General features: G+C 38.6%; 1 protein-coding gene across 1 annotated transcript in view; it reads left to right on the forward strand.

Annotated features, from left to right (window-relative positions):
- The window catches only part of MIPOL1 (mirror-image polydactyly 1), a 180,838-nt gene that overhangs the window by 142,259 nt on the left and 16,249 nt on the right, over positions 1–22,330 (forward strand). The window contains exon 11 of the mRNA XM_074149368.1: positions 18,998–19,228. Coding sequence (XP_074005469.1) covers positions 18,998–19,228 — 231 coding nt within the window. The remainder of the gene's footprint in view (positions 1–18,997; positions 19,229–22,330) is intronic.

Raw genomic sequence — 22,330 nt, forward strand, 5'->3', positions numbered from 1 at the left:
TCAAATTTGTTAAAGCCTAATGAAATGGAGTTATTGGAAGGAAGGTTTAAAGTCTCTGGAAGAGCTACCTGCGAACAACTGACAGACTGCTACTGATAGGTTGGAGTAGATTAGTAATACAAAGTATTCTACTCCTGTAGAAATACTTGTAAAAATTAGGACATTGAGATAAGCAGAGTTAATATCTATTCTGTATAATATAAGGGTACTCAAAAAGAATGTTGGAAAATCTGTAAAGCGCATATATAGGATTATGAAATCTGTTATCTGATAGAAAGGGTATGTGAGCAGAGGCTATATATTCTGATTCTGCCATTGAAATGCTGGATGAATATAGATGAATCACATCACTAAACTCTGCTTCAGCTGCTTTATTTGTATAAACTGAATAAGAAGTTTTACCATTTTCCATAACGCCTTTAGAGACCTATGACTATGAAAATGCAGATACTCCTACTTTAAAATGAGGGAAGGAAAACAGGATAAGAAGCAGCCCTCTCCAGGGCAAGTTAAAAAAATATAGGAAAACTGTATGTGTAATAAGAGCTGTTTGAAAGACAAATTTTCCCATGAGAAGTTTGAAAGAAAATCTAAAACTGCAAAAAAAGAATTTGGCTTGCCATATAAATATTGGATGAATGGGAATTTCTTTTGTTATGAATATGATATTTAGAAATAAAGTAATAACATTGTCAGGAGGACTTTAAATGCCATTTCTTTTTTGTTGATTTTTCACAGGACATGTTTTTATGTTAAAATGTCAATTCAGTAATAAAAAATGTTCATCTTGATGTGTTTCAGTTCAGTTCTCTTGAGCTGAAGTACTGAAACAAAATAGCATTTGAAGTTGAAATGTCAAGGTGAAAGGAAAATTTTCACTTAGAAATTTGCCACAGGAAGCCAACATATTTTTTGTGTTGGAATTTACATCTCCCAATAAAAAAAAATAATATTTGTTTGGTGAGAAGACTTTCCACATGTGCAATTTGCAGCCAGTGCTAGACATAACATTGCTTTTCTTACTTTGAGCTTAACCCTGCTTGCCGTGGAGTTAATGGAAAACTTCTCTCAGGAAGTATCTAGGAATCCAGGTGGCAGAAGTTGTCCTCTGCCTGTCACAGAACAAAAGCCAGAAGACTACACACCTGTTGTGTTTACAAAGAGAGAAGCCAAGAGTAAGAAATTTTCAGTGGCTTTTTTAAGTTAGAGCTTTTATTAAATTACTACATGCATGTCATGCCGATACCTTTTACTGGAATAGTTTCCAGTTTTACATTCCTTCCACAAGCTGCTTTTCTAACTAATGTGATAGAGGCTTGTGTTTTGGAAGCTGAAGGTTTTTAACATTGTTTCCAGCATTGCATAATGATGTGTTACTCATCTTGTACGGGTAATCCTTCCAGCATAGGTGTGAAGAATGTCATTTTTAGAAAGGGTAGGGACCAACTTGGAAGCGTCAGCCGCAGTTTTCCAGTGAAGAAGTGGGCCTGCTGGGATTTGCACAATTCTGAGCCTCTCAAATATTTGAGTAAAATGTAACATATTAGTAATGGTTTGCTTTTATAAACTGCAGTTTGTATGGTCATGACAGGAAGGAGAACTAGCAGAGAGCACTTGAGTTTTTTCCTAACACCACCAAGAAAACATGTAAGCAGCGGTACAGAGCTGCTGTCCCACTAGCAGAGAAGCTTTTCTGGCTGTGAGTTTGGAAGGAAAAGCCACAGAAAGAGAGGGAGGGAGTTACATTGAGTGAATCATCAGTGGTATATTTTCTTTGACAGCAAAGTGAGTTTAAAGAAGCTATTCCCCTACCTGAGCCACTACATGTTTTGGTTTTGTCTTCTTTTCTCTCAATCTGTGCTGTGTCAGTGACACAGATTAGAGCACGGCCACCCACAATGTTTTCATGAGCAACCCAGAAGTGCTGTGTTTCTTTCTTTCACCTTCTTCACACTGCTAGCTAGCCACACTTAGGATGAAGGCTACTGAACTGAAAAATACAATATTGCAGTGTGAGATAGTATCATTTTCTTCTGGTGACTGGTGAGTAGTGTCCTGAGTGAGTAAAGAGGCCAGGAATCAGGTCTCAGAAGGAAAAGAAACCTGCAAATCCTGTAATCTCAGGGTTGAACCCACTGAGGTTGCCGACTGTCGGAGCAAATGAAGTCATGGTCTGCCACACAGAATCCACCATTGTGTGTCTCCCGTCATCAAGAGAGAGATTTTTATGTAGTTTTTTCCACTTTCTTAAGGCTGCTGCTTTGATTTTTGAGAGAAATTTCTTTGATAATTTAAATATTTTTTCTTCATGCTCAGCATTGTTGTTACTTCCAAGCTTTCAGGTTTAATAGCACGTGTCTAGTAGACACCAGGATGAAAACACCGATTGCCACAAAATAAGCTTTGAGATGCCCACATTGTTTCAAAGCTTAGAGTAGGAAATAATTATGGTAATTGTGTAAAATTTGTTCATAAATATTAACACTATAAAAACTGTAGCTGCAAGGGTTCTCTCTCTTTTCAATGTAAATTTGTATTCAGTGCTGGCCAAACTAGACTCGTACATGCAATCAGTATCTTCCCAAAAGCCAATAACCTAAACTATAAATACAGTAGTTTATTTGGGATTTGTTTGCTCGTCTTCTGTACTTTTTTTAAAAAAAAACATAGTAGGAAAGTGGTGAAAAAAAGAAAGAGTGCTCATTTATCTTTTGTATTATTTATTTGTTATGTATTTATTCTGTTAGTATTTCTGGTGCTTGCAGCAGGAAAAAAATTCCTTTTATTTCATTTATCTATGCTTTCAAAATAACATAGTAAGTAAGAAACGCTGGGTAGAAACAAAGTGAAGTCACAGTTGGATATTACTGTTACAAGATAGGAGATGACAATGGTATCTTTTGAGTGTATCTGTTATCTGTGCTGTCATTAAACCTAATGATGGGCTAAATAACAAAAGCAGCCTTATCACATCACAAGGCCTTGAATTGTCTCGAAGTTGCCGTGTCTGTGGGCTCCCTTTGGCTTTCAGAAAGGGTTTGGAGTCAGAAGGAGCTGCAGTTCAGAGTGCACTTATGCGATCAAAGCTCTTTAGACAGATGGCTGCTAGCACTCCAAAATGATTAAAATATGTTCCAAGCAACATCAGTCTGTGGGCTTGGGGACCCAACCTTTCATTAGTCAATAAAGGGTCTTGAGTTCTTGAAAATGAAATCTTTAAAAGCTAATAAGGCTGCTGGTTTGCTCTGAGCTGTTTCTTTGGATTTGCAGTTGTGGATTGGACTTGGGCCAGGATCTGTCCAATAATATGAGGCTTTAAGAAAAAAATCTGGTTACAAGAGGCCTCCCAGCAGATCTGCCTGTTAAGCAGTGTGGCCAAAATTTTCAGTCTTGGATATGTAAGTTTAGGCACCTGAGTTTGCACTTAGGGAGCTGGGAAGGGATCTGCAAGTGCCCCTTTGGAAAGCCAGTCGCCTGCTGGAGCATAGTTTAACTATAGGCACCAAAGCTTGATCATTTTGACCTGTTCTATTTTTAAATTCTTATGGGTTGACCCAGGAGCATCTCTAGAATACTTTCAGGGTACCATAACCGAGATCATTAAGCAAGTTTTCCAGAGCTTCTAGAAATCAGTATTATTGCTTACAGCATTCCTAAGTGTTGTCAGTGCTTGCCAAATATGAATGTCCCATAGTATAGTTTGTTGCTCCAGTGCAGTTGGGTTTATTCTCTTGTCTACACCCAGCTTGTGAAAGATAGCAACTGGGGGCTTATGCAAATGCGAAGTGTCTGTAACCTCTGCATGTCTATGTGAGGGCAGCAGGAATAAATATCTGTTTAATAAGATATTAACAAATCCAAGCCTTCTGTTTCTTTTTTTTTTTCTTTCTCTGACAGAGGAGAAACTGCTCTCACAATTTGTAAACTTCTGAACTTGAAGTGTTCTTGCCCTGTAGACTCTTTCCACACAAGTCTCAAAATCTGAAGATATGTAAATTCTCTCAGAAATACCTCAGGTTTAGCCTACTGCTGGTGAAAAGAGAATGTATTTGAAAACACATCAGAGTTTTGACATACGCCAACAGAAGCGAAGCAAGTCATGGTGATCCCATTAGCTCAATGTGATCCCATTAGCCAAATTGTTCAGCCTGTCTTCTTTCACCTTGGGAACAGCTCTCACATTCCTTTTGTCAGGACTTGATGGGGCCGGCAACTGAAGTTCTTCCCACTCCAACACCATAGTTACTCAGAGAATGTCATACTCCATTTCTCTTTCCCAAAGTCTCCCACTGAAGGTTTGCGGGTGCTTCAGCTTGAACAGCCAGTGAATTTTGCTCATCATAAACATAGGCAAGTTGTTACTGTCTTTTGATAAATGTACATGAGATTCTGGGTTCTGATTATTTTGCCAAGCTGATTTTTGTTTTTGTTTACTGCAAAATATCTGGTTTGTGTATTCCAAAGCGTTTTGTCCACCATCTAAACAATACCATCATCTGCTCTTACAGATGACTTCTGAACTGGGTCACATTCTCCCTGGCTCTAGGCATATAGCTCCAGGCAGAGGTTTTTAACCTCTGTTTTTCAAATTCCTGTGAACTAATTTTTTCCCTCAGACAAAACTAAGACCTCATTTCCCCCAGAGTAGGTGACACAAGACGAAGGTCTACACTAACGGCTCAGGATATAGTGAACATGCCTGTTTCTCTTAGTGTCTCCATTTCTGGAGTTCCTTACAAACAGATATATTTACATTGGACTCGAGAGTTCTCCTGTTGATTTAAGTGTGTTCTGAAGTGGTCCTGTTACTTTATCTCTATTAGTGTTCTGCCTCCTAAAATTTAGGAAGTTGACCTAATCACCTAAATGAGTCAGAACTTCAGGGTAAGGCGATCCACAAAGCATTCATCAGTGTTATGATTTTAAGGTTCGATAGATCACAAAGAACTAGCACTAGGAAAGAAAACTATAAAGAACAGATTCACAGTGTCTTGGGAGCAGTCAGAATTTCTCTCCTTGGGAATTATGTCTCTCTTTATATCTTCTAAGGTACAAAACTCCATATTAATGATGTTTCACTCCAGGGAATCACATCAACCCTTTTATTAATCAAGCCAGCATCCTACATTGCCTGTGTTGCTTCTTTTTTGGATCATTTTTCTGAGCTCTGCAGAAGCTCCATTTCCAACAATGCCATGTAACAAGAAAGTGCTGCTGAATGCTCCATCCATATACTCAGGTCTGAGGTTTCCAGAGAATCGAGCAGGACTTCAAGGGTGACATGAGTCTGGAGAAGTGGATGATTTTTTACGTCCTGCTGAAGTGCTTAAGGGCTCCTGCTTTGAATATTCTGTTTTGTCATTGTTTTCATGTAGAGTTGCAAGTCCTTGAAACTTGTAAACACCAAGTTCTAAAAGTCTCCACTGGGGGAGTGGAAATGAAGGGCCTCTTTTGGAATGTTTTTTCTTTGCCTCTCGATTCCCTTAGCTGTACGATGTGAATAGTGCTACTCATGCATTTTTTGGAAAATACATTGATTTAAGTTTTCGTTATTAGATTCTGCTAAATGTTAAGTGGGGTAAACATAAATTTATCACAGTAGGTATTGTATTGCAGCAGTCCTTCTGAAATGCAAGTACAGAACTGCCTTTTCCAGACAAACCATACACTGTGAGTGCCCCATTAATACATTTAATGTTTAATGACCAACTGTTTCTCCTGCTTCCTCTAAATTACTGTAAAGTTACTATTCCAAGGAGAGAAAGTAGCTTTTTATTCTGGAGAAGACTGTGGCATTCATCACTTTGAGTGAGAATGTAATCTCAAACAGTTCATAATATTTCCTCTGCTAAAAGGCAGCAAGAATTTGGAAACCTTTGAAATAAGGATAAGGCTGCAAGACAGAAAAAAAGTATCTGCTTTCCAGGTAGATGAGTCCAGTTGTTGAATTAGTTCAGGTTGGGGGGGGGGGGGCAGTTTTGGTCAAATCAATGAATATATATATAATTTTGTTGAAGAGATGTTGCAGAGTTCCTTCTTTCTGTTTGTAACAGTGCAGCTCTTTATGTTTGGGGGGAAAAAGCTGGTTTAGCAAAAGAGGTGTTGAGCCTGCCGAAGTGATGGAGGTGAATTTGGATAGCCATTTAGTGTAGAATAGCTAGACGGGAACAGAGAAGAATGTAAAATGAGTAGATTGCTACACATTTATGCTTGCCAGAACAAAACAGGTAAATTGTGAGTTTAAGGACCCTGAGTTTGCAGACTTAAGTAAAGACATGCCTTTAAAAAAATCCAAGAAGATGTTGGTATAATGATGTTTCTTTTGAACATTATTTGAACCTGGTGGAAGGTTACAAGAATGTCGAACACTTCAAAATGATTTTTACTCAATTAAAGCTTCCATAATGGACGTTAATACTGTTGACATTACTCATGGACTGAATGCAAGCAATTTAAACAATAGATAGTATCAGGTGCTAATAGATCAAGTGTAATTACTCTTGATGAAATAATTTTACACAGTTTAGCAAAATAGATTCAATTATTCACTGTAAAAGAAAACATTGAGTAAAAGTGAAAATACTAAGCTTTCTCCTCTAGGGGCATTGTATTCATTTCTGAGTCATATTTTTTTCTTCATAGCAACCTTTCCTCTATAACAACTTCCAGTGCAAGTTATTACAATTCTTTTTGCATAAGATAGGTCATGTGAAGTTCAGCTGTAGGTGGGGCCACTGTGGTAGATTGGGGGACAGTCTTAATAGATCCGTTTCATTAATTAAGTCATGCATTTTTTTATTAACAAAACCTGTATGTCAGGTTTAGCCAGCTGGGAACCATTCTTATGCTTGTTATCTTTGTCAGAAGGAATATTGTGAAAATAAGGAATTACTGTACACGCTTTAACTCCTGATTAAACAGAGGAATGACATCCGCTCACCCCCTGTCCATGAAAAAATAACTTAGGGGCATATCATATGCTTGATTCATAGGTTCTGATCTTACACACCTCATTAAGGTAAAAACTCAGTACACTGCATTCAAAATTTACCCTGAAGGATTTGTGTCATACCTGTCCCATGGTCATTTAGGTAAACGAGGTTAAGATCAAAATTTGAAATATCTAGATTATTTATTTTTTCTTTTTACTATTGAAGGAACTTTGTCTTCTTGCCCCTCTTTTTGTATGTATAAAGCAATATTTTCTTGCATTCTTTGTCTTCTGGTGTTCCATTCCCAGAGATCAGGAGGAAGCATTTGGTTGTACTAGACACACAGAACAGTGTAAGAACATACTGATGGCCACAGCCTTTAGCTTCTTGATACAAATAAATTCAAGGCATTCTGTACTAGGCTTTCTCCTGGTCCGCAGCAAGAAATGAGCCAATGACTTCCAGTGTCATTAAAGATTGAACTGGAAGGAGCTTTCATCAAAGAGGAAGGAGAAGTGCTGTGAATTTGTCCCTCACTCAAAGGAGTTGGAATAAGCATGGGTAACAAGGTTGATATTACCTGATATATTTTACTTTTGCTTCTGAGCTATGCAGGATCTTAATGTTATCCAGGCTCTTCTAATATCACATTCTGTTTTTTTCAATCATGTTCAGTAAAAGGGAATAATACAGAGGCTAGACTTCCATCCTAAGGTCTTTGGTGGAGACACAGACATATTTATTCTTCTATTTAGCTCTTCTACCCTACTGTCTTTACCAAACGAGTCGTATTATACTTCTACAGTTGTGACAGTAGAACGAGGACTATCCTGATGTAGGAATTTGGTTCTCCCTCTTAAGCAATGTTACAGCTTCTATCAGAGGAGAGTATAATATCGGTTGAATGTGTATAAGCACAGTAGGCAGTATTCATACTAATAATTATCTTGTCCTGTTCAAAAAATAAATAAGGAATTGAACAGTGTTGAATTCAATGTTGGCTAGATTTCACAAGAGCTTTCATACTCATTCAGTTTCCTTGTCAGGTCCTGAGAAATTAATTAATTCTTTGGTTCAGTGCAACCAATACATTTCCTGCTACAGTATTTCACTTTTACCTGCTGTTTATGGAGAAATGATATGCTGGTAAAAAGAAAAAGCTGCAGTTTTTCTTGTGAACTCCTGCTTCATGAAGTTAAAATGGTTGTTTTCCTCTTCACTCAGGCTAAATTAAACTGCACAACAATATTATTCTTCTACAGGTTTGATTTCATTAGCCAAGTGGTCAAAACTTATGAGAGTAAAAGAAAAGTAAGGGATGACAATTTAAAAGCTTTAGGATACAGAAATCAATTAAACATCTCTTTTCAGCCACATTCCAACCCCTACGCTTTGGAGGTCTCTCTTCACTGGTTTTTCTCCAGCAGCTGCCAGTCTAATCTCTCACTTCTCAAGAGGCACGTGAGTTGTGCAATTCGGCTTCCAGTCTGTAGGCTGTATCAGGCTGATGGCCCCTTTCACCTGGGAGAAAGCCGAGAACATCTTCTCAGGTACCAAGGATCTTGGGCTCACAACAGCTCGACAAAGCACGAGGGGGTGCTCTCACTGCCTGCACCCTCTGGTGACAATGGTGACTGAACCTGCAATGGGGAGGCAGAAACTGCTTCCTTGTGAGCAACTGTTGTGTTTTTTCCGTAAAAGTCCCAAACCTGGATCTGTCTGCTGAGGTTAACCAGGCTGATGTGTGTTGCCAACCCACGCATACTGTTAATTAGCCCTTTAGTATCTTCCCATGAATAATAATTTGCACTGAGACCTGAACCAAGATCAGGGCCTCAGGTTTCCAGATATGGCACACTTAGGTAATAAGAAGCAATCCTGGGCCCCCGAAGCTTAGAATTTAAGGAAGACAAAAAGCAAGAGAAAGGCACCTTACTCCCAGTTTGAGCATGGCAGGCTGAGGTTTGCATGTTGTGACTTGCTCAGTGCCACACAGATGTGAAATAGAAGAGGGAACTCAAGACGGAGCTCTGATCCCAAATCCACTAAATCATTCCCCCAGTGTGCGTCCTTGTTTCGCATTAAGGAGAATGGCCCAGACAAGTCTGCCCAGTTGCTTCAGTAAGCCTTGGTACAATAGGGAAGCAGACTTCCCCTATATTAAATTTCCCAGGCGTCCCCTTTATCATTTAAGCCATCATTTTAACTGCCTTGTTTCATAGCGCTTGACTGTCCAAGGAGCTGTATGATTTATATGAATAAGGGTTTGGCAGCAGCAAGTAGGTAAGACGTGGCTTACTGAGTAGTGGTACGTTGCCATTGTGTCATTTACATGGCTTTCAGGAGGTGACTTGCTAAGTGTATATCTGCACAGCAATCCCCAAACCAACTGCATTTTTGTATGGGAGAAGCCATGATAGCTTTAAAGTAGACATTACAGGCATCTGTACTAGTCTGGAGGAAGGTTTTCAGACTGCAGCACACACAGTCCTCTGAGTGACTCACCTGCTATTTCAGAGTGGCACGTATTGCTGTGCACAGTACCAAGAAAGCGGGGAAATCATTTGCTGGGCACACTCACTGAGAGTTCCTCAGTGTACCTCACTTCTTGGCACATTGGTGACCACAGCTGGGCATGTGCTGGACACAGGACACCTTGTTTACCTTTGGTCAGAGTTGCTTAATATTTTTCAGTAACACCTTTGAGAAAAATCAGACAAAAGTGTTCAAATAATCTCTGTTTTATTTTCCTGGGTCGGGGGGGGAATATCCTCAAATTAAAAACCATGGTATATTTTAATTTTTTTTTAAAAGTCGCTCAAAGATTTTTAACCAGCTGAATCATTCAGCAATAAAGGAATGACAAGAGGGCAGAGCCCCATGTGAATTCCCTTCCCAGGTCAGCCACACTGAGCGTTTCTAGCTTTAGCACTACTCAACTCATCCATGAGATCATCCCTCTCTCAAATTCCATATGTATTTGGTTATTCCGTCTTTGAAACACGTTTCCATTCTTTGTATTTCTTTTAATTGCCTTCTCCTGGAGAGACTCTACTCTTCCATCTACTCAGCTGGATGTTCCTGGCCATGCTGAAGGCAGGGCTGGCTTCCAGCCCTGGGTCCAAGACAGCTTCGTCTCTTGCTTTTCTGGTTCAGTGGGGGAGTTAAGCCAAGCGATCACAATAGCAAATCAGGACAGCCATAAAATTCACGATCATGTCTGATTTATAAAGATAACATTGTATTAAGTACAAGATATTTTCTGAGGTTATTAGTAACAGGCTTTCTTCAGCCGGTCATTCCTGAATGGTGCCATGCACTTTACTGCTTGATTGATTTATATGCCTTTATCATTTTAATTAATACTATTTTCATCAGAGCCAATTACTAGTGATTTGAAAACTCCAGGCTGTTCAGTTTATCTATGCCAGTGTTTGGGAATTATTCCCGTGATCTTTATTTTTGAAATCTATTGAATGGCATCAAGAGCACTAAAGAGGCCATTTAAACACTGGGGAAAAAAATAATGCTTATACTTCTGGGAAAACATTTATGGTGATTCACATTTTGGAAACCGAAACACTATCAATGTTTTATTCCCAGATTATTTTCCAAGAAAAAGCTTGGATCCACTGCTGAATCAGTTTCTTCAAAATACTTAGGCTCATACTGGAGTTGGATCATGCAGAGAAGGCTGGAATACTGTGCGGGGGGAGGAGGTCAGGAGCCTCCTCCATCCTGTGACATTAGCACAGAGGCATGGAATAAGCCTATCTAAGTCCCTAAGGAGGCGTTTGGATCCTACCTGGTTGTAGCAGAGTAGCAGAGTGTACACACACTAGACGTTAAAGGATCAGGATAAAAGTGTTTCTCTGCTTAGTGATCTAGACAAGCTGCTTTGCACAGAAAAACAGAAAACAGAAAAACACTTATTAAAACTCATTGGCTGAGAACATACCCACTCAAAGATGGGAATATTCACTGTATGGGAACAAAAAGTCTCTGGATTTTAGTGTAACTATTTTAGAGTTATTTTAAAAGAGGCTAAAAATCCTACGCCATCTTGATGTGAGAGAGAGCTAAGAATTTTACAGAAACTGAAGCCTTGTAAGAAAATCTCAAATGTGCACTTGTATAACAGGTTTTGAGTGAGTCTGGCGCAGTATTTACTACTACAGTATAAAGGGCTGGGTTCCTTGATGTATATTTCTAGTTGGCATTTTATCAAGGAAATAAACTTTGATTTTTCTTTATTTTGTGACATGTGGATTGAAACTACATTTTCTCTGTCCAAAGCCTTGATTTAAAAGCATTAGATCACTAAATTAAGTGCTTTTGCATAAGATTAAAATGGTAACTGAACAAATTATTTATGCAGAGAGAAGCAAGATAAAGTTTCTTTCAAGAGTTCTTTAACATATCAGATTGATAAGACTCAAAACACCTTTACTGCCATTAAATATTTACCAAGACTTGGCTTTTGGAAGAGGGGCAGTTTGGTGCAGTGTGTTTGGCTCCATGCAATGCTATTGATTAGCTATCAGAAGGACATAGTTAATGGGTAACTGGAGGTATTACAGACCGCTCCACATTCTTGTCAAGTCTTTTCTCTGAAGATGACCTAAAATAAAGTCAGTTACAACTGGCGTTCACCCTGCGACAGATTGCACAAGCTCACCTACGGTATGAACAAAAGGTTCACAAGAATCAGTTGACCAGGGCTTAAGCAATCCTTTCTAGTAGTTGTTGTCATCACTGCTGGACTTTAGAACTGCACATGTTTACATTTAATTAGAAAGAACACACAGTTTACATCGCACAGTAGCTATCAGTATCGAATCAGAATTGATTTCCGCTCTCTTTCTCAAATGACTGTTTCCTTCAGACTAATTAAAAAAAGGCACATAACAAAATGACTCATATAAATTTTAAAGCAAAGTAAACACTATTCCCTGGAGACAAAAATAAAAGTCAACAGCACATAGTCATTACATTGAGCTTGTTTTCAGGTGATTCTGATACCTGCATTATGATATATACCAGTACTATCAGTTTTATTTTATATAGATGTATATATGGATGTATATATGAAGTACCCCTTTGCACCGAGCGGTTGCTTCACTGACTGTTTCAGTTTTCAGGGTCAGGTTTCTTATTTCTTTCATCTGAATTATTGCAGTTTATTTAATACAGGAGGTGATTCGCTACTATTACCGCTTTTTGCAGAGGGATTTTGTTAATTTAGAATAAAATTGTCAGTCTGTAGGTCTCTCATGTAAAATGGAAGTCAGAACCCATTACCCTTACCAATGAGAAGCTGCAAAGGAAACTAAAGGCACAGATGAAATTAGCCTTAACTTCATGCGTAATTTCCAACAAAAAAATCTCAATTAGACTTTGTTAGTTATGCAAGGAAATCTAAATTCAAACTACAGTGACAGAAGACGTCATTTAAGGCTCCTAGCAGAAACGTGCCTGACCCTTGAATGTGCACATTCTTTGTCATCAGGAAAGATTTTCGTGGTTGGCATTTTGGAGAGTAAAGGTTCAAGCCAGCGATTTGCCGTGTGCTGTCAGGTCCATGGGAGCTGGAGGGGTTGCAGTCCAGACCAGGGTGGTAGGTAGATGTGTGGAGCTGTAGGAGCTGATCCTGAAACGCCTGCTCAGAAGCCCTGTTGTTCATCTGGGCCGTAATACCCTGGTTTCCATGTAAGAGACAGTGTTCAGAATGCAGTTCTTGGCAAGGATCATCAAAAAACAAGGAAAAAAGCAATACATACTGCACCCTTTTTCTACTTGTTTTAGTTGGTATAGAAGCGGCTATATTATTTTAGTGCACAAACAGAGTTACTGCTTTCTTAATTAAGTTTAGCTTTGAAGAAATAGGTGCACTGTTCTTAAAACCGATGTCGTCAAAAACATACTCTTAAGTATAAAAAATAAACTGCTATGACCTTTAGGACAAGATCCTCTGTCTCTTTTCCACCAAGTTTGTGTTTCTGCAAATCCCTGACATAGGCAATTTCCCTGCTGGCCCGAAGCCAGAGTCGCTGGCTCTACACCACCCCCATGCACACCCCTTCAGTGATCCATGTCAACCGAGTGGCCTCCAGCAGCAAGCAGAGAGGCGCAGGGGCTGCCAGTTCAGCCCCGGGGACTGGGGAGGTGAAAATGCTTCTTGTCTTTGAGCCGGCTGTGCCCCTCCTCCCTGCCTGCTCCTGCAGCCGAGCCAGGATCAGCTGCCTCAGGATGCTCGCGCTTCCCGGGGAAGTTTCGCTGGGAGTTTGTGATGCACAGTAAAACGTGGAGTTGCTGGCACCGTCTTAAACATCCTTTATATTCAAATACTGAGGTCACTCTTGATGACTTGATGCCAGTTCTCTCTTCGATTAATAGATAAGGTTCCCACTGTATTTGCAGTGTTACCTAAACAATCTATTACTGTAGGGAATAACTACAGTATTACAAATACTAAGTTAAAGTTATTTTGTTAACTAAAGCCATTGGCAAATATTTAAGAATGTCCAAAGCATATGAATGGGCAATAAAGAACAGATACAAGATAGCAAAATTTTTTCTTGTATGATAAAGCGAACACCATACAAAATAAAATTATTTTTAAACTTTCAGAATTATTTTACTTACTTAGAAGCAAGCCTCCAGGGCTGCTTAGGCTACAATATGCTAATACAGCCAATTCCCTGTTAAAACACGACAGGAATATTTTACGGCAAGCTTGGTTCTAGGAATAACACGTAGTCTAGTGAAACTGTGAAGAGTATCCACGATAGCTGCTGTTGTATTGAAAACACAGTTTTCCTCTAATTAGTGAAGAAACTTGAAAGCCTGTGAATCTGTGTCTTGCAATTAACACAGGTACATTGTGCAACTATGAAGATGTATAATTAATGTTAACATGTATCAAGTAATATTCAGGATTAAAGCATAAAATCTACAGTAGTCTCTTCTGTAAACTCCGATGCACTATATCTGAGGGCTGATTATGTGTGAAAAAAAGCTAATGCTGAGTTATCATCTTCCAGACTCCAATTATTCACTTGGAGATAACAGAGACCCCAGCTTGAGGTGCATCGTGTGCTCAGGAAATGCAGGTGCATTTCTTAGCTACAAGCTATTAACTGTGGGTCTGTGGATCTAGCTGAAGAGGATGGTACCACAGCTGGAAAAATCTCAAAAATGCTTCCTTCTGCTCATCAGTTTCATGTATATTTTGCTCTGTTTCAACCAAACATTATTAATCCAGAAACTATTTTTGTGGGGACCCTGGACCGTTTGATGGTGTGGTGAATGTGAGGAATGATGGGTGGTGCTGGATGTCATGAGCATATCACTGTCATGGGAGGCTGTGCTATCTGGGCAATTTACCCAGTGGCTGCGTAAAGTGAACTGGGGACATTTGATTGCTGTGCAACTCTGAAAATGAAGGTTTTGTAATGGAGGTATGGCTTCTGATTATTTCTTGTTGAGAGCATGTCTCGGCAGTCCTTCAAGAAAGGCTCAGATGATTAAATCACGTCCCATGTCCTTACTACCTCTCCCAAGCTAGTCACAGGAGAATAGCATGGGTACTGCAGTGGTCCTGGGGAGTGCAAATGAGACCCAAAAGAAAATGTTTGCTGCCTGGTGTCATCAGAAGACCGTCTGGGCTTAATTTTGTCATAAAATCAGACTGTGCTGCATCTAATTAAGCTCTTTCAATAGTCATTGATCTCCTCTCAGCAGTGCAGCTCAGAGCACCTTGCAAAGGTATTATTCTGATTACTCTTTTTAAAGATGAGGAGACTGATGCCCAAGGAGGAAAACTGTGTTTGCAAGAAGCCTTTAATTCGTATTTGTTGAAAAATGGAAGTTCTAAGATGGATGATAGCCAGTTCAAGCTTTCACTGTAGATAATGAGCCTGTGCTTGAATCATCTAGTGTCCAGATTGTTTGGACCCTTGTACAGGTTACAGGTTTCTCCAGTTCATTTCAGGAGAGAAGGCTGAAACTCAACCTACTGCTCACTATAGATCCATATTCACATGTAATTGAGTTTGGACAGTATGGACATGCATGGTCAGCGCTAATCTGTCAACATGTTATCCTGTAAAATCCTGAGGTTATATCAGCAACCACCACAGAGAAGAAAATCAGTGGTGGGTTCTGTTCAACAAGTGCTTATAATTGAGTTTGGTGAAAGAATATAAAATAAAGAAGATGCCTGAGCTTATCCTAGACTGAGAATGCACGGGTACACCACACACAAGAGACCAACACTCTGTGATGGGCTGTGGGGCTGCAAAGAGCATGCTCTGCATTATGCACAACATGCACTGCTGTTATGGCATGGACTGTGGCCTCTGCGCCACGGAGTCTAACACAGTTGCTGTTTTCAGTTAAAATGGTGAGAGATCTTTGGGTGGTTGTGCTGAAGAGAAAACAGAGGCCTCTTAACTCGTGTAATTGCAGGGGAAGGCAGGCTAGTAAAATATTTGTCTATGGTAGGGCAATGCCATCTAGTTACCAGTCTACCAGCTGTCAGGCTCCTGACTCACTTGTAATGCAAACTTGACCATTTTATATCCTCCGCTTTACAGCAAAATGTCAAAGTCCTTCTAGGTCTTATGGGCTTTTTTTTAGTATCATCTTATTTCAATTTTTCCTAAGAGCACCTTTGAGGTAGTATTTTCAGGGTATCAATGCTGCCTGGCCCTTGAGTGCACTAGTGGTATGAAGGGACCCTCTTCAAAGCCATCCTGAGTGCAGGCTGAGGTCTGAGAGGTCTCGAGAACTTGAGTGTCAGAAACATTTGTGATGCAAACCAAGGTCAGACCTACATGCCTTTGGTTATGTTTATCACTCAGGTGGGGGAGGAGGGAGGGGATGGATAGGGAATGTTTGCTTTTTGCTGGGGTTTTTTTTTTTCTTCCTCTAGGTGGAAGGTTTCTATATGGTGTTCGGTAGTTGCTTCAGGTGGAAAATCATTTCTCACCTTGCAGCAAAAGTATGCCTGGCAAGGGGAGAAGTGTTATAAGAGCAGCACTTCATGCAGTTGATTTTCAGCCAAAGTAAAGTCCCTCTGGGAGCAGTTACAACTGGTGAAATTTTTTAGCAGGCTTGAAGTTGCTCTGACTTTGGGGTCTGAAGAAACTTCTTGCTATCTTTGCAGGAGTTGCGTAAGTGACATCATCACATGTCACTTTTTCTTCTGCCTGGACACAGTTCAGGCGGGCCCTTGAAGCTCTCAGACCTAAGCTGGAGCAAGAAGAGGGCCATGCTGCCATAGTAAAGCAAACAGCTTACTATAAAGAACATGTGAATTTCTTAAATGAAAAAACTGTTTGAATGTTTCCGTGACCCATTCTTCAGGTAAAGAACTCCCATTTATTTTTGATTTATAGCATCAATATTCTTTGATAATCTTCAATACATTAATGAAGGCATTTCAAATTAATAAGTATCAAAAGGGACTTAATAAAAGTATTTTAGCAAAGCACATTTTGATGGAAATCTGGCAATTGCATGCTTTTGAAAAAAAATTAAAACAACCAAGTTTAAAAAAAAAAATCTATAAACCACAGTGCCTTTATCTGGAGGAATCATACTGGTTAAGAAATATATACGTGTCAGAATCTATTGATCACTCAGATGAAATCATTATGAATTGACATGTAGTGGCGTATTGCATACTGTATTTTTCATGGCCAGTCTGAGAAGGAGCCCAGTTATATCCACACAGGGCCAGTATTTTAGAATCTAAATAAATGACTGCATTTTTCATATGTTCTGGGAAAAAAAACCTTTTAGCTGCTGTGAACAAGTTAGAATATTTAGGCTATCCTCTTCTTTTTTGTTTAATCAGGGACCCACATATTCACTGAACAGTTTAGCTTCTCATCTGTCTTTTTTTTTTTTCTTTTAATCTTGTGCCAGGTGTTTAAGAAGCAGGCAGCAGTGGTATTTCAGTAACCTGTTTTCAGCGTTATTTGCATACCTTTGTATTTTTCCATGGTGATCAATGTTCGACCATAGTGGAACCTCAGTCAGTAAATTTTATGTGCAACTGTTGAAGTAATTTTATTTTTAATGAGTCTGTTCTAGGTATTTTAATGTCCCTTTATAAATATTTATATTTTCAATATGTCTTCATTTAATTGAAAAGATTCTTCACATTATTTTCAGACAACCACAGGTAGTAGGCGTAATGACATATCAACACTCTGACCTTTTAGCTTCTGGATTTCTATTAGTTCGTTCATATTTTGCTTGTCCATGTATATTATATTTTAGTTTGTATATGATTTTCCTCTATGGGCTGTTGGAACGAAGGGTGTTTTCCATACAAACAACTTAATAAACTGGAAAGGAAAAAAATATGCTGTTGCATACTAGCAGCTGTCATGCAGAGTATGCCTTGAGTATTGTAATCAGTCTGCACTGCTACTAGAAATCCACACTGAAATAATGTTTAATATTTGCATGGTCATCAGTCACAAGGATGGTCTCAAGTAATATCCATCAATACAGCAACAGCTTCTGATATTCACTAAGTTGTTTTGAAATTACTTCAATTATTTATCTAAAAACACTGCTCATTACGATATCCTGTTGCCATCACTTTTTTTATAAATGTCATCAATTAATTTCTTCTACTACCAGTGTCATTTTCAACTGATGTAAAATTCACCAATGAATTTTGGCTGTGAAGAGATGGGAAGCAGTTGTTGCTAATTCCATGGGGAGCTTGTTGATGCAGGCTCCTCCCCTAGTAATCAGCTCTTAATGTGATTTCTACCATTGCAACTTAATAACTCAAACAGCCAGCTACCTACTGATTCCTTGGGAAATAATTCCATAGTTAACAGCCTTCATTGAGGTTTTTTTTACCTGTTGCACCATCTTCTTTATTCTCCTTTTTACAGTTTCATCTCATTATTTATAGGTAACCTATCTGTCTAATATCCTTCTTTTTGCTTTTTCTCCATAGCTATTGTTAGCTGATCCAGGCATATTTATTTCTTTTAACTTCATGAATCTATTGCCTTTAGACCCTCCTCAATTTAATTTTTAATCTCCCTTTGATTTGTCCAGAACTTTCTGGCACACAAATACAAAGCATGTAGTACTGTATTCTGGCTTGTACAATGGCAGAGTATTATTTTTGTGCACTATAATTTGGTATCTCTATGAATATACCTAAAAATCATTTATAAAACTGAATGGATTGAATACCCACCCGTTGCACTCCAGCGTGAAATAGATGGTAAACATGTCTACTCTGCCTCAGTGAAGCCAAAACAGGGGTGCAGAAAGGACCTTCCAAGAAATTGTGGTGGAGGGCAGTATAGATATTGAAATGTCCTGTGAAAAATCGCTGATGTTGGCAGGTCTAACTATCTCTGTCTACTATAGAGAGGCCATTTAAGGCACAGTATATTCTAGTACAGGTGTTACCAGCTTATGTAAACCAGCATCAAGAAATATTTTTTCTCACAAAAATGTTGACCAAGGACCTTCAGAATTAGTTTGCATGTACAAATCATTCATATTTCTAAGTAACCCTGCTGATTTAATGATATTAATTTTTGCATTGTAGCATTTTTATTCCTTTCATTATATTGAAAAAACTGCAATTTTGCAAATAAACCCCCTGTAGTTGGTGAGTCTGCTTGCTAAAAGAGAGTCCTGTGTAACACGAGTTAATAACACAGCAGTAACTTACACTGATTAATTCAACTAAATGTAAATCACACTAACAACTTTTTGCTGCAGCTCAAAGATGATCAGGAAGATGTTGCAGCTGAAAAATACTACTTTTAAGGTTTTGTTGAATAGGTTTTTGACTTTTTAAAATTCTGATAGTTGTTACATACTTCTAGAATAGCCTTGTGAAAACGGGATGTTCTTTTTGTTCTCTGTCACTTCTGAAATAAAACTTGTGTTGGTATTAGTGCATGTGGATCCAACTGTGGTCATATTAAAAATATTAATTAAACTGAGTGTAGTATTCTTGCAGCTCAGCCTTGGACTGAAACTTAGTAACATGTATGATTTTGTTTTCCCAGATTATACAAATCTTTGTCTGAAGGAATGAATCTGAAGGACCAGCTTAACTGTACTTTTGGTACTTCTGAAGGTGGACTGCAAGGCAGGGAGGGTGTTGTAACCCTTACCTATGGCCAGGTTGAAGATCTGGCGGCTCAGCTGCAGCAGGCTCGGTCAGAGCAAAAGAACACAGAGCTGAAGCTCCAGAAAGCCCTGGAAGCTTCACAGGAGGCCAATGAAAAAGTTCAGAAGTAAGTCACTCATCTTCTTTCAAGAAAAATTGCAGTTGAAAAACGAATGAAAAGTTGTTTCTTCTTCTATTTTGTCTATGATTGAAAGTGTGGTGATAGTCAGAAAAGTTCCTTTAAAATGACTCTTTCTTTGTCGGCCGTTCAGCTCGTTACTCAGTGTGAAGCCGATCATTTTAAGTTTTATAGTATTACGCAAGTCAAGTCAGTGCGCCTGTCTTTACTGTTACGGAAAATTTGCAAGGTACAGAGAAAGTGTTTCCATCTCTGATTAATGGTTTCACTGTCTTTTTACCCCGTGGTAATCCTATGGCAACAGAGTATTTGCATTTATAATTGAATGGTAGAATATTAAGGTTCTCATTTTTGGTCTGTTATGTAGCTGGCAAGTTTCATGCCACAGTAAATGCTGATGGGGTTGTTTAGGGGTGGCTTCAAAAGTTCACTGAAGCCAACAGGAAGTCTCCGAGTCAGTGAACAGGGATTGCATTCTCTTTCCCATCATAAGATCCCCTGTTAAAATGTTACTGAACTCCAAAACCTGAAGTTCATCTCTACTGAAGTCCTTATTGTCGTGATTGTTATTACTATCACATAAGCCTTTGAAAGTCTGATTGCTGGGACATAGGCAAATGTGTATGCGGAGCTGCTTCACAGTCTGGCGCTTCTCATCTCTACTTTATATCACCAATTGCAAAATAGCCCTCTCACACCCTTCCAAGGTGGTCAGTGCGGAACTGATGCAAATTTTCTTGTCAGACCATATTTGACTTCAACTTTAATGTGTGCAGCATATTTCCAGAGTAGCCAGAAATAGGCTTAGAGTATATAGCAAGGACCTAAGAAGAGTTCTTCCTGTTTAAAAAAAAAACATGCTGAGTACTCCTGTTAAAAAAATAAAGACATTACATTTTTATGGTTTTAATTTATTTGTAACTACATAAAATATAGCTAAGTTTTACATATGTATGAAAACATGTATTTTCAGTCACCTCTTTAAAACCTCCAGTGGTTGGTTGAGAATCATTCACATCTTTTTTCTGAACACTTAGATTTACTAGAAACTTCACCAGATGCGTGCTTGATAAAAACAAACCTATGAAAAATAATTACATCGTGTTAAAGAGAATAGTGGCTAACCCTTTCTGTACATTGCTTAAAGTTGTTATATTGTTTCATTTTATTAATAAGCATTTACTAACCATAGATATTTAAGTGAAGATTGTTTTTTGGGGTTGTTTTTTTTTTTTTTTTAGCAAAACGGTCTTGTTTAATCCCATGTAACCAGGGTGGCAAGAGTAGAAGTGCAGCCACAACCTGAATTAAAGTGGTGGTGATGTACTGCTATAGTGAAAAGAATTTACGCAATTTAACATGCTCAGCTACTTGGGAAAATTTTGGTCAGGTTAGTTTTCATTATGGCTAAGATCAGACCACTGAGCCTATAGCAAAATTAAACAATTGGGTGAAGTCTTTTGATGACAATAGCATGCCCTTTTTACCAAGAAACTGTGGAAATGCTCTGTGCGTCTTCCCAGCACCCGGAGTCATCCACCCCCATCTTATAATTCAACCTGCAAACAGATTAAGCAGCTGAGTTTGTGGAAAGTGTGTTTACTTTGAGCTAAGAACCCTTGTGTGACACTATAGAGATTCCTCTGACACCTCTGGGAGAGCTACACAGACAGTTCGTACTCATCAGCAGGGAAACCGGGCTGAGAATTCCCAATTTCTTTGTAACCTCAACCGCTTCATACAAATCAGTGTTTGGCAATTAGGCAGGAACTCATTTGTTAGCTCAGCTTTTTATTTCAGAGATGTAGAATATTCTACATTTCAAAAAGGAACTGACAATTTATAAACCCGTCAACAGAAAGGCTTCTTGGTGTTAATTACAGTAGTATTAATTATTAGCACTGTCTTATGAGGATGCTTATTGTAATTTAAAATGTGACGCTACAATTCATAGCCTAAATAGGGTTCCAAAACATCTGTTTTCTTAACTGCTTTTAAATGCTCAAGTAAAATTGAATTCTGACATATGAGGTAAGTATTTTTAGCAGTTATATAAAGTAGTTTCTCAGTTTTATTCAGTAAAATATCTTAATGTAGCCACAGTTAAAAATCAGAAGAGGAAAATAATTATAAGCTTCACTAAGAAAGGATATAATTAAAATAATTAAAATAATTTTGAAAAAGAGTGTACTTTGTATCTTCGTGCGACGTGATTTACTGTTGTTCACTATGCCTTTGCTAATCTGTTCTCTGATAACACTAAAGAATTTTTTAACATTCTTAAAAACTTCAGTGTTTGCATCCAGCATCATATACAGAGCTTGAAATAGAGATGTAATTTCTCCACGGCATTGCCATCATGTCAGCCATTTGTGTACCCACCTGCAATTGTTGCTTTCTAAATGTGAGATCCAAGTCAGAATAGTGGTCCTGCGTTTTCTGTCAGGACACAAAGCATCTAAAAAAATTCTGGATCCTATCCCACATGAAACAGCAGCTGTGAACCAGAAGGGGGATATATTGGAATCTGCTTATAGAGAACTTGGATATAGTAAAATTCTGTTCATACTGAAGTAGGGTGAAATCTCCCATGGGCTCACTGCAGTGTGACATATAAATTGAGACTGTGTGCTTTTGCCTGTGAAAATGATTCGCCACCCTAGCAGGGGTGGTGGTGTGAAACAGAAAACGTTGATGCTCAGAGAGTGAACATACAGATTTAGCGGCATTTGTTTGAATCTGTTTTGATTTTTGAAACATTAACAACATACACATTAGACTTTTAAGAGAGCACTATTCTAGTTTATAAAGCAAATACACATTTTAACGGTGTGGTGTATGTAAAAAAACCACATGTATCTGCACACATAATACAGTGCATATTTATTCAATAGGAAAGTATGATGACCTGCATGATACTTAATATTTTTAACCTATACTCTGTAGAATGGCTATGACCATAATTTTCTATATTTAATTAATGTTTCTATTTCATGGTTACAAACAAAGAATTAGGACAGCGGTGCAGAATTCACCAGGAGCATTGGCTCAGCGCCACAGACCCCCTGTAAGTTTGTCCTGCCGGAGAAG

Source organism: Numenius arquata, chromosome 6 (assembly GCF_964106895.1).
Source record: "Numenius arquata chromosome 6, bNumArq3.hap1.1, whole genome shotgun sequence".
Lineage (NCBI taxonomy): Eukaryota > Metazoa > Chordata > Aves > Charadriiformes > Scolopacidae > Numenius > Numenius arquata.